The sequence below is a fragment of the Primulina huaijiensis genome, chromosome 11 (assembly GCF_012295235.1).
Source record: "Primulina huaijiensis isolate GDHJ02 chromosome 11, ASM1229523v2, whole genome shotgun sequence".
NCBI lineage: Eukaryota > Viridiplantae > Streptophyta > Magnoliopsida > Lamiales > Gesneriaceae > Primulina > Primulina huaijiensis.
The window spans coordinates 2,787,112-2,801,833 of record NC_133316.1 but is presented as its reverse complement, the minus strand read 5'-3'; the positions used below and the strand labels follow the sequence as shown (position 1 = coordinate 2,801,833).

At 34.1% G+C, this 14,722-nt stretch overlaps 1 protein-coding gene across 1 annotated transcript; it reads left to right on the top strand.

Moving 5' to 3' along the window:
- Positions 1-10,771: 10,771 nt before the first annotated feature.
- Positions 10,772-11,947, top strand: LOC140987764 (uncharacterized). Its single transcript, XM_073456419.1, has one exon. The coding sequence runs from the start codon at positions 10,772-10,774 to the stop codon at positions 11,945-11,947; it is 1,176 nt and encodes a 391-aa protein (XP_073312520.1).
- The last annotated feature ends 2,775 nt before the right edge of the window (positions 11,948-14,722 follow it).

The window sequence follows — 14,722 nt, the reverse complement described above, 5'->3', positions numbered from 1 at the left end:
TGCAAATTACAAAACTATAATTTTTTATTCCATGCGATACTGTTTGTTTTGATTTTATAAGTTAATTGAGAATGATTGATTTTGTTTTAGGTTTTTAAAAAATTTTAATACATAATTTAATTTGTTGTTGATTAAAAATTTTGATAGTTATTCATCTTTAATCACTTGTAGATACAAAAAAAGAAAATTTAAAATGCCTCATAAATATCGGTCTGAAGCTCAAAAAAGAAAAATGAAACAAAAGGAAATGTCATTAATTCAAAGTCAAGTTGGAGATATTAATTAATATTTTAGTAGAACTAGCACAACCAAAAGAGAGGAATTAGTGAATAATTTGTTGATTGAAGAACAAAAAAATCACAATGAATATGAAGAAGTGACTGAGGCTGAAAATTTGAATGAGTTGACTGAAGAATTCAATTTGGGTGATTTATATGGCAATGATGAAGTCAATTTGGGTCAATCGAACGAAAACTTAGAAGATGACTCTCAATATGAAGATTCTAAAACAAAGAGTGATGCTGAGACCTTGACACTATATGATCTTGAGAGTTTTGAGTTCTTGCTTGGAATGATAATCTGGTATAACTTGTTACATGCAATAAATGTTGTGAGTAAATTTATTCAATCTGAAAAAATGGATATTGATGTTGTGATCGATCTTTTACAAAGACTTATTCAATTTCTTGACGAGTTTAGAGAATAGGGGTTTGTTAGTGTCATGGATGAAGCTACACAAATGGCAAGTAAAATGGGGATCGAACCATCATTCAAAGAAAAACAATTTGATGAAACTGACAGTGATAATGTGACACAATCGGGTGAAAAGGCTTTTAGAGTTGAATATTTTCTGTTTATAATTGATCAACCTCGATATTCTCTTAAAGTTCGGTTTGAAAATTTTAAACAATGTCAAAGTTTTTGGGATTTTTATTGAATTTGAACAAGTTAAAGAGTGAGCATTTAAATAGCTTGATGAAGTCTTGTATGTAGTTTTAACAATTTCTGAGTCACAATGAACATTCAAACATTAATGGTGATGAGTTGTGTTCGGAGGTGATGGTCATGAGATGTTATATAACAAATGAAAAAAGAGCAATTGATATATATGATACAATGTTTGATGAAACTGCATGGTTTACACACATTTGATAAATATTTTCGTCTCTAAAATAGCTAGACGAGTAGTATTTATGTTTTTATTTTAAATATTTGTTGAGTTATTATTGATGTAATATATTGGTTTTGGTATATTTATGTATTTATTAGTATATTTGTTATTGCAAATCGAATTTTATATTTATTACTGTAACAAGAGGGCTCGTTTTTCAATTTTCGTTTCATGTCTCATTCAACACAGGTACGGCTCTGAATAGATTTGGGGGTAAAATTGTGTCTATGAGCTTAAGGTTGCCTTCAGCTTACTTCCTATATTTCTAATGTTCACCCTCTTAATTATTTATTTGTTTGTATTATCATGCTTTTATTGGCCGAAAGCATTGTCAGAAATATATAATCTCACGGGTCATTGCATTTTCAGTAGCACCAAAATAATGTCCTTTAGAAAGGAAGACCAACCATATCATATGCTATAAAGTCTGTGAAAAGTCTACATTTTTTAATGCATCAATAATGATTAAAATTGATGTTCATCTACACCTCGTTCTTTCTTCATCATCATTCCCCACTTCCTTACGAAGTGATCTCACTCCATATTTGCCAATTGCTTGGGGATGCATATCGCGGACAGAGCGTGGCTCTCCTGTAAAACAATTACTTTACTATTTGAGAAAATTTATTCTAACTGTTTGAAAAATTGCTAATAACAATAGCGTAGAAACGAACTTGTAGAGATAAAGCAATAACCGAAACAAGTGTGATGGTTACAGTATGACTATCGTGTAAAAGAAAGCAAAACCAAACCGAGGCCTGTAGCATATACAGTTTCCTTAAAACAGATTCGTCCCCTCCTGTATGTGCTTCGAGGATCGTCTTGGACGTTTGTTTCCCAGGATACAACGGAACAACCAGCAGTGACTTAGTACGAGATACTACTACGACGAACTGAAAAAGTACCTTTACTTTATCATGAGATTTAACGGAGGCCAAATGAAAAGCTAACAATATGAAATGCAAGAGAATACTTGAAAAAGAAAAGATTTTCATGTACTTGAAATGAGGAAATGAACTCCACTATTTATAAGCCCCAAAATGCACACCAAAAGTCATGCAAGATTAATTAACTCAATTAATCTTTCCATTAACTCAAGAATATGAAGAGTCAAAACTCTTCAATTAACTCAAGAATGTGGAGAGCCAAAAGACACTCCCACATTCATGAGACATAATTTTTATTCAATCTTTAAATTTACTTTAAATTTCCAACACTAACTCAGACATACCAATATTTCACCACACGAAAAATGTTCCGGACTTCTGTTTCAAATATCTTAATTTGTGTTTCAGATTTTTATTAGTTTTCCCAAAAGGAGAAAATGTTGTTGGTCATTGTGACTCGTGTTGGTCAGCATATTTTTCTGAAAAACTAGATGCACTACACAATAGAAAACATGTATTTTAAATTTTTGGTATTTCTTACTTATGGGGAGGTCAAGCCGAAATTTTTATAGACTTTGAGGTTCATTTTAAGTATCTTAAACTATTTTTCCACTGCAATTTTAAATTAATCAATATTGTTTGATAGTTAATTGTAATTATAATCACCGAGCCTTGTATATATAATATTCAACAAAATAATTTGCTTATAATCACCGAGCCTTGTATATATAATATTCAACAAAATAATTTGCTTGAAATTATGCAGACATGATTAACTCCATACTTATTAATGCTAAAATGCCATATAATTTATGGGGAGAATCTTTACTAATTGTCCGTCATGTTCATAATAGAATTACTTCTATAAAAACACATGTTTTTCCTTATGAAGAATGGAAAAGTAGAAAACCAAACTTGATGTATTTACGAGTATGGGGTTTAGATTTTTTATAGAATGCATGATACTAAATCATCAAAGTTAAGCGCAAGAGGAATTAAAAGTGTCTTTGTTGGATATGCTAAAAATTCCAAAGTATATAGTGTTAGAGTAGGTGTCCGGCAAGCCAACTTGTGGCTAAGGCTTTTATTGACTCTAATGTAAAACAATCTTTATTTTAATAATATTTTACGATTTCATTTGATTATGGCATTATACTTTATCTGTATACCCATGCAAGCTGCATAGATAAAGTCCTTGAATATACAAAAGGTACCATGAGGTCTGCGTCGCAACGTAAGATCATGAGACTCATTAGGAAGTGTACCGTATATTCTAAACAGGTTCCTAGTCGAATCAGCCACCTAAAACAAGGATAAAGGTCGCTCGAGCTCGAGACTAGCATCTGTGATGTAAACGCCATGTTTCATTGGCAAGGGCATAGAGATGTCCATTCACAAAGATGGGTGATCATATGATGATGCACTGAGAAACCCTCCCTCGGACTGTCCAAGTGGTTCTCACTTATCGAGTGGAATAGTCCGCTGTTATGGTTGTCCACCATTAGTCCTTTGTCCCGGTACAATGTAGGGGCTATACGTACTAGCATACACTTTGATCCGTTTACCGACTCCATTGAGGGTCATCAGGTGGCGAGGGTGGGTGTAGTTTCGAAATACGTAGGAGCAAATACATTGTAGTCGGGGATTCACCGTTCGCCTACGGGTGAAGATATCCTATGTGATCTGATGAGTTAATAGTGCAAGGAGTCTCTGGCCAGAGCAAGAAATGTGCTTTAGGAAAAGGTGTTTTCCTAGTTGTACATACCATGCCACTATTAATACTGAAAGATAAATCACATCTTTATCGAATTCATATGCAACTCTCGATATACCAATGGTTGCAGATTCGATCGGGATATATGTGTTGAAGGGACCGTACTGTACGCTAACCATGACTAAAGGTTCTTGCAGGCACTATCAGTGATACCTAGGGGATCATGGGGCGATGCTACTAGACGCTCTTACCATGATCCGATGGGTGCAATCAGAAATGAGTTCTGACATTCTTGATCAAGGAGTTGATGAAAAGAATGGGGTTAACTAGGGTAAACCCGAATAAGAATAAATGTTATTCTGAATCACATGGAGATGTGAACCCACGGCTAGCTGTATCCCTGAACCATTGAGGGTCACACAAGTATCGGATTCTGTGTTGCCGTTGAGATAGTCAAATTTCAAAGAGTTGGAATTTGGCGACTATAGTTTGATGGAGATCAAACAGGAAGCTTATAAAAGAGTTTATGAGCTGATTCCATAGGATGGAAGAAATGGAAGTTAGCTTGATTGCTAAATAAGGAAGGAGAGTGGAACTGCCTGTTTTGTGAAGGAGTTCACTAAAACTGGCAGTTGCCCAATATGGTAAGTGAAAATTTTGATCTTCGAAATTTTCGATTTTCATTATATGAACAAGATTTGTATCCTTGATACGTCGGCGTTCTCGGATCGTCGATCGGGGTTATAATGAGTTCGAAATCATTTATTTAGTGAATTTTGAATTTACTAATTAAATAAGTGGTGCTAGTAGTGGTGACTACTAACATGTACAAATTCTCATAAATATTCTAGAATAGTCTAGAATTAAATTAACTAAAGAGTTAATTTATAAATTAAATAATGGTTATATAATTTAATATGCATATACATGTATATATATATTTTATATGGTGATATAAAATATGTGTATATGATATTATTATATCATGTATTATTAAAGGTTAATAAATACATTATATATTAATTATATGAGAATTTAATTATAATGAAAATATAGAGTTCTTGTGGGAGAAGGACTCCTAATTAGATTAGGAATCTCACTCTATAAATATACCATGATAGGGCATAATTCAAGAGAGATTTTTTTTCCATAAAATTCACAAGAATTCCTTCCCAATTGAAAGGTAATCTCACGGCCAAAAGGAATTGAATTGGAAGCAAAATCAAGTCATATAATTTTGGGATTATTGACTTCATTAGTTTTCCAAAAAATAATTAATTAACATTCAATTAAGATTCTAATGAAAACCATCTCTCGGCCACTTCATCTTTTGGGAGAAAAATTTGGCCGCAAGCTTCTTCCTTGTTCTTCCACCGCCGTGCCGCTTCGTCTCCGGATTTTGGAAATTCGGAGACTATAGTCTCAACGCATAAATCGTTTGGATTTTCTAGTACAAACCAAACGAGAAATTCAGTTTCTGATCGTGGACCCAATTAGACGACCAAAGGAGAAGAGCCGTTCGTAGGGATTTACAAGAAGGACTATCTCTGCGTAAAAACCGGAATAGTTTGGAGTCCCGCGTTTAAAACGCAAAGGTATAATTCTAAACACCCTATGGATGTTTTTAAACACACGACGCCCAAGAACAAAATTTTTATACTTCCGCTGCGTCTTGGGTGCGAGAATACGATGTCCCAACATATAGATTGTTGATCCTTGATTAATATAATTGTGGAATCAATAGATATTTAATTTATAGAAAATAAATTCAGCTTTCATTCTACCGAATATTTCGATTTTCAAACAATCAAACATGTGAAAATACACCCGATACATCTACTCAAAACAAAAGAAACGAGACTTTAACATCTTTCGAACCATGTGAAAGGAAAGAAAAGAATCTAGCACCATGATTTATTTCATTTTATGTTTTAACATTTTTTTTTTTGAAAAAGATAGAAATAGTGTACTTAATAAACTTCTTTTATTGCTTATTATTGAAAAAGATTTAAAAACATTATTGAAGTCATGTCATCAAGGGATGACTCTTTTTGGAGAGAGACAGTAAATGATGAAATAGATTCAATAATGTATAATCAAACTTGAATTTTGGTCGGCTTTCCTTTAAGATCTAAACTTATAAGCAACAAATGACTGTTTAGGAGAAAATACAATTACGAGGGGTCTATACAAACCTTCAAGGCTAGATTGATAACTAAGACTTTTAAAAAAATACATTGTATAGACTATTTCGATACATATGCTCTTGTAGCTAGATTAACATCCATAATAGTGTTGTTCGCTATTGCTTCAATTTATAAGTTGCATATACACCAAATAGATGTGAATACAACATTTCTAAATGGTGATTTAAATGAAAAATATATATGGAGCAACCTGAAGGGTTTATAATAGTCGGAAATGAAAATAAATCTTGCAAGTTAGTAAAGTCGCTTTAAATGCATACATTCAAAATTTACTATTGATTTTGGTGTTATTTTATGTTTATATGTTGATGGCTTGATTGTCTTTGAAACAAATATGCAAGAGGTAAAAGATAGCAAGAAGTATCTGATTTCTCATTTTAAGATTAAAAATTTAATGAAATAGATGTTATCTTAGTATAAAAGTTATAAAAAAAATAGTGGTTATACTCGTTGTGTCAATCTCATTATGTTGAGAAGATGCTTATTAAATTCAATCATTTAAAATTTAAGGAAGCTAATACCCGATATGATACTAGTATGAAATTACTAAAGAATTGAGACCGAGCAAGAGCACAACTAGAATATGCTAGTGTAATTGATAGCTTGATTTACGCTACGCATTATACGAGGAGAAATATAGCATTTGCAGTGTGCAATTGGGAAAATACTTGATTATCTTAAAAGAATCATAAATATGAGTTTGACTTATAATGATTATCATATGGTATTAGAAGGATACTCGGATACCAGTTGGATAACCAATGTTGACGAAAACATAAATCTACATCTAGTTGGATTTTTACAATTGCAAGAGGTGTCATATCTTGTGCCTCTAAGAAACAAACATGCATAACTCACTCAACTATGGAAAGTGAGTTTCTAACACCAGCTGTTGCAGGAAAAGAAATGGATAAGAAATATGTTATATGACATTGAGTTGTGGCCACAATTGATGTCATCTATTTCTTTATATTGTGATAGTGAAACTACGTTGTCGAGAGTTATAAAAAAAGTCTATAATGAAAATTCTAGACAAATTAGTTTGAGACATGAATATGTGAAACAAATGATAACAGATGGTGTTATCAACATGGTTTATGTTAGGACCAACGAGCATCTAAGAGATCTCTTGATAAAGGGTTTTTCGAGAGACTTAATCAAGGAAACATTTAATGGAATGAGACTAAAACCTTTGAAAGAACCCAAGTGATCGTAACCCAACTGGGTATAGTTATACAGTTATATTATTCCATAGTTAAATGGGTAATAACAAGTGATCAATGTTATGTGATTGGTTGACAACTAGGTATTTATTAGTCCCTTCTAGGATCTTTGGTGTAAATAGCTATGTGGTTGAGGTTGAGTACATTGTAAACTTCATCTCAAATAGTTAGAGGCATAATTTGAAACTTCATATATTGAACATAAGAAATGATGTCTTTTCTCACAAGAACATGGTTTAGTCTTGTAAATCTTCATGATTCCAAGATCAAGCACAAGGACGTAATAATGCTAAGTATTTCGAACAATATATTTGAAATCTGGGATAGTTCGTCAGTGGTGTTCTGATATTTGCTTAAGAGACAAAGTTCAAAGAAAAGGCTCACTATCATCTTGAAAATACTTGGAAGTATTTCACTAATTGAAGGTGCAAATCAAAAGATACCTTTTTGTACATTTGAGTCTATCAAATTAACATGGAGGAAATATTACAATCTAGTAAGCTAGGGATTGTAAAAGATTGTAATATAAAGGAGAAGAAATGTCCAGGAGCAGAAATAGGCTCACCCTCGCTCCCCAATCTATCCAAGTAATTCCAAACATAAGGCCTAGCATAGGGGTGCCAGTAATGGGCATCCGACGCTGCTCCAAGCAAAGCGCTTCTCCGAGCAAAAAGCATAGCGCAAGGGAGCTTTTTTTGGGCATTCCGCACTGCACTCGTTGTCTCGATTTTCCATACGACATCCGAACCAACATTGGTCTTTTGGGATGTATCAGTGTGTCTCTTGGTTGGTTCAATACATATTTTTGCTGCATTATAATTTAGTTATACAATGAAAATGTGTCTTTATTGTTTCATTGTTTGATAAGAACACACTCCATTGAAATTTTACAAGATCTATAAATATATGTTATGCAACTCAATATGATTGGTACAGTTAACATTATTGTGTTGAAGGATGTGACACCCTAACAACAAAGGTGCATAAATGCATTTTTATTAGTATAAATTTTACTATTTTCATTTTTAAAATTTTATCACATTATTTGTCCAAAGTATCTAGAAATACATTAAAATACATCACAATACACTTAAAAATTCATCAAGCACTATGAGGTTCCCATTCCAAAATCAAATACCCAAAATATAATAAAATATAATAACATATTATAATTTAGCTCAACTTATATATTAAGTAATTAAGTACAATAATTATTAAGTTCAATGTAAGATAATTTATAATTAGGTTCAATACATAAGTTTAATATAATACAAGAATATAATAATATTAAGTTTGGATAAACATGATATTTTTTCCATTTAATAATAAAAATAAAAATAAAAATAAATTAAATGGATAAACATTAATCCTCGGCTATATATCTGAACCTTCTTCCTTGCAATTCACAAGACCAGCCGAGAGAGGAAAAGTGAAAGAAGAAAGAAGAAAGGAAGAAGGGAAGAAGAGAAGAAAAAATAGAAGAAAATCCATAAACCTTTCCGAAAAATTCCAGTAAATCACCAACTATTCACCTCATATCATAAAGCAATATAGCACTGGAGGTGACGTAAAAAGAGAGATCAAGAACAAGAAAATCAAACCAAGATATTCCGAAAAACGGCAACGGAATCCCGTTTCAAGCTAGGTACTTTTCGCTCATTTTTCTTATAGCTACTCAGCAAACTAGATGTTGACTTGAACACAAAAGTTGTACCTCTTGTTGCATAGATAAGGTACATACTATCTGTCGTCCCAAAATATTACCGGAACTAACATTTTCGGAATGCCGGAGTACCTTAGGTGGTATCAGAGCATGGTTTCTTAGAGTCTAGAGACAGGAGCCTAAGGTTTATTATAATGTCATACGTTAATCTTTATGTTTTTTCTCATAATTGAAATGTTTTCTTTCAGGATGATGGAGTCTAGTGGGACATCAAAGAATAAACAAACTATAATCATCAAACAAATGGGGGAAGAGATAACAAAATTAAGCAAAGAAAACTCGGATTTGTAATGTCTAGTGAATATGTATCGGGAGCATTTTGAAACCTTTGGCACAACTGAAACTTTTCATGGATTTATTGAAGAACGGATGAGGGCTGATAATCTAGCATATCAGGGAGAATTGGGTCATGTACTGTATGAAAGAGACCGCACTCTTATCTATTTACTAGACATGCATGAATTCTATGACCGAGGTTTGATTAGTTTCTTAAAAGGAGTATCACACCCTTCGATCCACATTGACCACTTAATCATGCATGGGCGTGAACTGGTTTATCAATCTATCCACGGAATGGAACCTGGTGTTATCGGTCCATCTTACACAAATCAAGCTAATCAAACCACAGCTCCTCCCATCACTAACACATTTGAAACCAGATGTAGTAGCTTGACTAACAATATTCCACCGTATGTACCAGCCCCTTTTGTAGAATATCCTGGAGTCATGAACAACACAATAGATCAAAACCCCTTTATGGTAACAGATTATCTGTTGCAGTCACCGGAAGTTGAATTTCTTCCTGACCCCATGTGGGACAACGTTGTATTTGGAGTAGATGAACTTGTTCCAATGACTATCCTACCTGAAAGTAAAAATGAAAATGAGCTTAGTTATGAACCGGACCCTGTTGAACCACATACATCACTGCCGAATACGGATCAAAATGTTACCATGGGAACCACATGCACAAATGAAGGCTCGAGCCACACAACTTTTATAGATATCTCAGACGACGAATGAAGACAATGACTATTTGGCACTAGTATATAACTAGTATTAATAATTATCATCTTTTGTAGGTATTATAATTATCAAGGTCATCACTTTTTGTAGGCATGATGACCTAGTTTGCTAGTTCTGTTTGTATTATGCTTGGGTATTGTAAATATTTAAAACATGTCTTGTTTATAAATAAAACTGACTGTTTACCCTCTAACATAACTATGTACATTTATGATATATATATGTAGTGCAAGATATGTTCATATTTTATATTTATGTGTTTAGAATGACGTCTTCACAAAATAGTACTCAAGCCAGAATTGGACAAGAAATTCCCCCTCAAGATGACCACAACTCGGCAACTGGTGGAAATTCCAGAAACTCTCAACACAATCCCCCCCCACCCCCAAGAACAAAACATACAAAATATGTTTGAAATAATGCATCAATTTGTGCAGTTTTGTCAGCAAAATCAACCACGACCTCATGATCAAGCTCAAGAACATCACATTGAGGCAAATGATCGAGCTCTTGAGAGATTTTTGAGATTCAAACCGCCAAAGTTTGAAGGCAAATTAGATGCATATCAAGCATAATCTTGGCTAAGCAAAATTAACAAAATATTCTCTATTCTCAATTATTCTGAAGAACAAAAGGTGAATTTTTCCACTTATTTGAAGAAGCAGCTCATAACTGGTGGCGTACGGTGGAACATAAGTGGACAAAAAATCACACCCCTAAAACGTGGGACAATTTTCTGCAAAAATTCGAAGGTAAATATATAACTCAAGTTATATTAAATACCCGAGAACGTGAATTTATGGATTTAGTCCAAGGTGACATGACCGTAGCTCAATATGAGGCAGAATTCCATCGTCTTATACATTATGCACCACATTACATGGAAGATGAGGTAAGAAAAAGAAAAAAATTTGTTCAAGCATTAAAGCTCGATATTCGTTGGGCAACACTGTCCACAGAAGTTGTCAGTTATGTTTCTGCTGTTAATCAAGCTCTACGAGTAGAAGAAGACATCAAGGCACTTCTTAAAAAAGAGGAAGAAGAAAAGAAAATCAGGAAGCCCAACCCTTTTGAGGATAATAACCGGAAAAAAAAATTTGAAAAAAGAACACAACCAGTCAGGCAAGGAGAAGCTGTTAAAGGAAAAGGTCCAAAAAACAATAAAAAGTGTGGATATTGTGGATTACCAAATCATGAAGAAGAAAAGTGCCGGAGAAAAGGTGGGAAATGTCTTATTTGCGGAAGTGAGCAACACCGTATTCAAGATTGTCCAAAAAGAACGCAGAAGACTCAACCCACAACAAAGGCAAAGATACATGCTCGAGCCTATGCCTTCTTAGGAAACAAAGAAGAGGAAGTTGACCCCACTGCAGTCGTAGAAGGTACTGTTACCATATTATCCAGTTCTGCAGAAACTTTATTTGATCCAAGAGCTACTCATTCTTTTATCTCAAAAGTTTTTGTACGTAAATTACCATTGTTATCGGAGCAGTTACCATATAGCTTCGAAATTAGCTCACCTATAGGGACAACAATGATTACTGACATCATTTACAAAAACTGTCCCTTAAACTTCCAAGAAAAAGAATATCTAGCAGATTTGATTGAATTACCTATCAAGAACTATGATATTATTCTTGGAATGGACTGGTTATTTAGACACCAAGCCCAGCTCAATTGCTATACAAAAGAAGTTTATCTTCAAACTTCTCATCCAATAATTTCCAAAGCTAACCATACCGTGGGAATAATATCAACAGCAGAAGCTAGGGCTATACTAAAAGACAACGGACAAGGATTTCTAGCTTATTTGATAAATAAGCCAAAAGATCAACTCAAGATCTCAGAAATCTCAGTTGTACAAGAATTTCCAGAAATTTTTTCTGAAGAGATCAATACTTTACCTCCTCAGAGAGACGTAGATTTTCCATTGATCGAATACCTGGAGCACAACCCAGATCTAAAACTCCATACCGAATGGCACCTTCAGAGTTAAAAGAATTAAAACTTCAATTACAAGAGCTCATGGACAAGAAATATGTCCGGCCTAGTACATCGCCATGGGGTGCTCCAGTATTATTTGTCAAAAAGAAAGATGGAAATCTAAAGATGTGCATTGATTATCGAGAACTTGACAATGTTACCATCAAAAACAAATATCCTCTACCACATATCGAAGAATTGTTTGACGTCTTACAAGGTTCTCAAGTATATTCAAAACTTGATTTGCGACAAGGATATTACCAATTGAGAATTAAGGAGGATGACATCTCTAAAACGGCTTTTAATACCCGTTATGGACAATATGAGTTTGTGGTAATGCTATTCGGATTAACCAACGCTCCTGCAGCTTTCATGGATATGATGCATCGAATATTTCAACCATTCTTGGACAAATTCGTTGTCATATTCATAGATGACATTTTGATATTTTCAATAAGTCATGAGGAACATGCTCAACATCTACGATTGATTCTCAAAACTTTGAAAGAACATCAATTGTATGCCAAATTCAGCAAGTGTGAATTTTGGCTAGAAAAAGTGTCATTTCTTGGTCACTTTATCTCTAAGAAAGGACTGGAAGTAGATCCTGCAAAAATTGAAGCCATATCTCGATGGAAACAACCAATCAACATCACAGAAATTAGAAGTTTTCTCGGCTTAGCAGGATACTACCGAAGATTCATTAAAGATTTTGCGAAAATTGTTGTTCCCCTGACACAACTAACTCGCAAAGAAAACCCTTTTTTGTGGAATGATGAGTGTGAGAAAAGTTTTTGCAAATTAAAAAAAATGCTTACTAGTGCACCTGTATTAGCTTTACCAGAAGGGACAGAAGGATTTGTGGTTTACACAGATGCCTCAAAAGAAGGCTTTGGATGTCTATTAATGCAAAACGATAAAGTTATTGCATACGCATCTAGAAAATTAAAGAATCACGAGTTAAATTATCCCACTCATGATCTGGAATTAGGAGCAATGGTGTTTACATTAGCAAAATGGAGACACTACTTGTACGGTTCCACTTTTGATATTTATACAGACCACAAAAGCGTGAAGTATTTATTTACTCAAAAAGAGCTGAACATGAGGCAAAGAAGATGGATTGAATTTTTGGAAGATTATGATTGTTCCATTCTTTATCAATCAGGTAAAGCTAATGTAGTGGTTGATGCTTTAAGTAGAAATATTAACATGGCTTGTTTTGAAATGAAAGAAAAAAAAGAATGGGTACACATCCATTCACGTGGGCACTTGGTCGGATTGAGAATCGAACCTGAATTTCATTCCAGAATTAAGCAAAATCAAGAATTGGACCAAGAAGTTTCAAAACTCCGTACTGATACCAATTTCATCACCAATTCACAAGGAATACTATTATATCATGACCGTATTTGTGTGCCTAGCTCAATGAAAAAGGAAATAATGGAAAAATCACATCAGTCTCGGATCAGCATTCATCCAGGAGGATCTAAGATGTACCAAGAGATTAAAAAACACTTCTGGTGGATAGGAATGAAACGAGATATTGCAGATTTCATTTCACAATGCCTATCTTGCCAAATGATAAAGGCTGAACATCAAAGACCAGCAGGTCTTTTGCAACCACTTCCTATACCAGAATGGAAATGGGATCGAATAACTATGGACTTTGTGACCGGATTACCCAGCTCCCAGGAGGTTTTAATAGCATATGGGTGATTGTTGATCGCTTGACCAAGTCAGCACATTTCATACCCATAAGTCACAAATATGGGGTGGAAAAACTGGCTGAACTCTATCAGAAAGAAATTATATGATTACATGGTATCCCCACTACCATAGTATCTGATAGAGATCCGAAGTTTACGTCAAGATTATGGAGAAAACTTCAGGAATGCTTTGGTACAAAATTAAATTTTAGCTCAGCAGCACATCCGCAAACTGATGGTCAGTCTGAACGAACCATTCAAATATTGGAAGACATGCTTCGCGTATGTGTGCTGGATTTTGGGGCAAACTGGGGAAAACATTTGCCTCTAGTTGAATTTTCATACAACTATAGTTATCAATCCTCAATAAAAATGGCGCCATATGAAGCATTATATGGAAGAAAATGTCGCTCTCCTCTTAACTGGGATATGGATGAATGGAGAGGCACAAAGAATGGACAAGAATGACCAATCAGGCCTGACATTATACAAGAAGCTATCGACGAAATACAACTTATCAGGCAACGAATACAAACAGCTCAAAGTCAACAGAAGAGTTATGCAGATAAGAGGCGGAAAAATTTGAAATTTGAAGTCGGAGATTACGTATTACTAAAAGTATCACCAAGAAAAGAAATCAAGCGTACTGGAAAGAAAGGAAAGTTGCATCCTCGATTTGTTGGACCCTTTGAAGTGATAGAATGAATAGGCACTGTGGCTTATCGTCTATCTCTACCCAAAAATATCTCTAGTATACATAACGTATTCCACGTATCACAATTAAGGAAATGCAAAGTAGACTCAGCCCAATTGATTGACCACCAACAGATATATCTGGAAGAAAATCTAGCATATGAAGAATAACCTGTGAAGATTTTGGACCAAAGAATAAAGGAACTTCGTGGTCGACCAATTCAGTTGATAAAAGTCTTATGGAAAAACCACAAAATTGAAGAAGCAACGTGGGAAACAGAGAAAGATATGAGATGTCAATATCCTCATTTATTCCAATAACTCTTAAATCCGGGGACCAAATTTTTAAAAGGAAGGGATATTGTGACACCCTAACAACAAAGGTG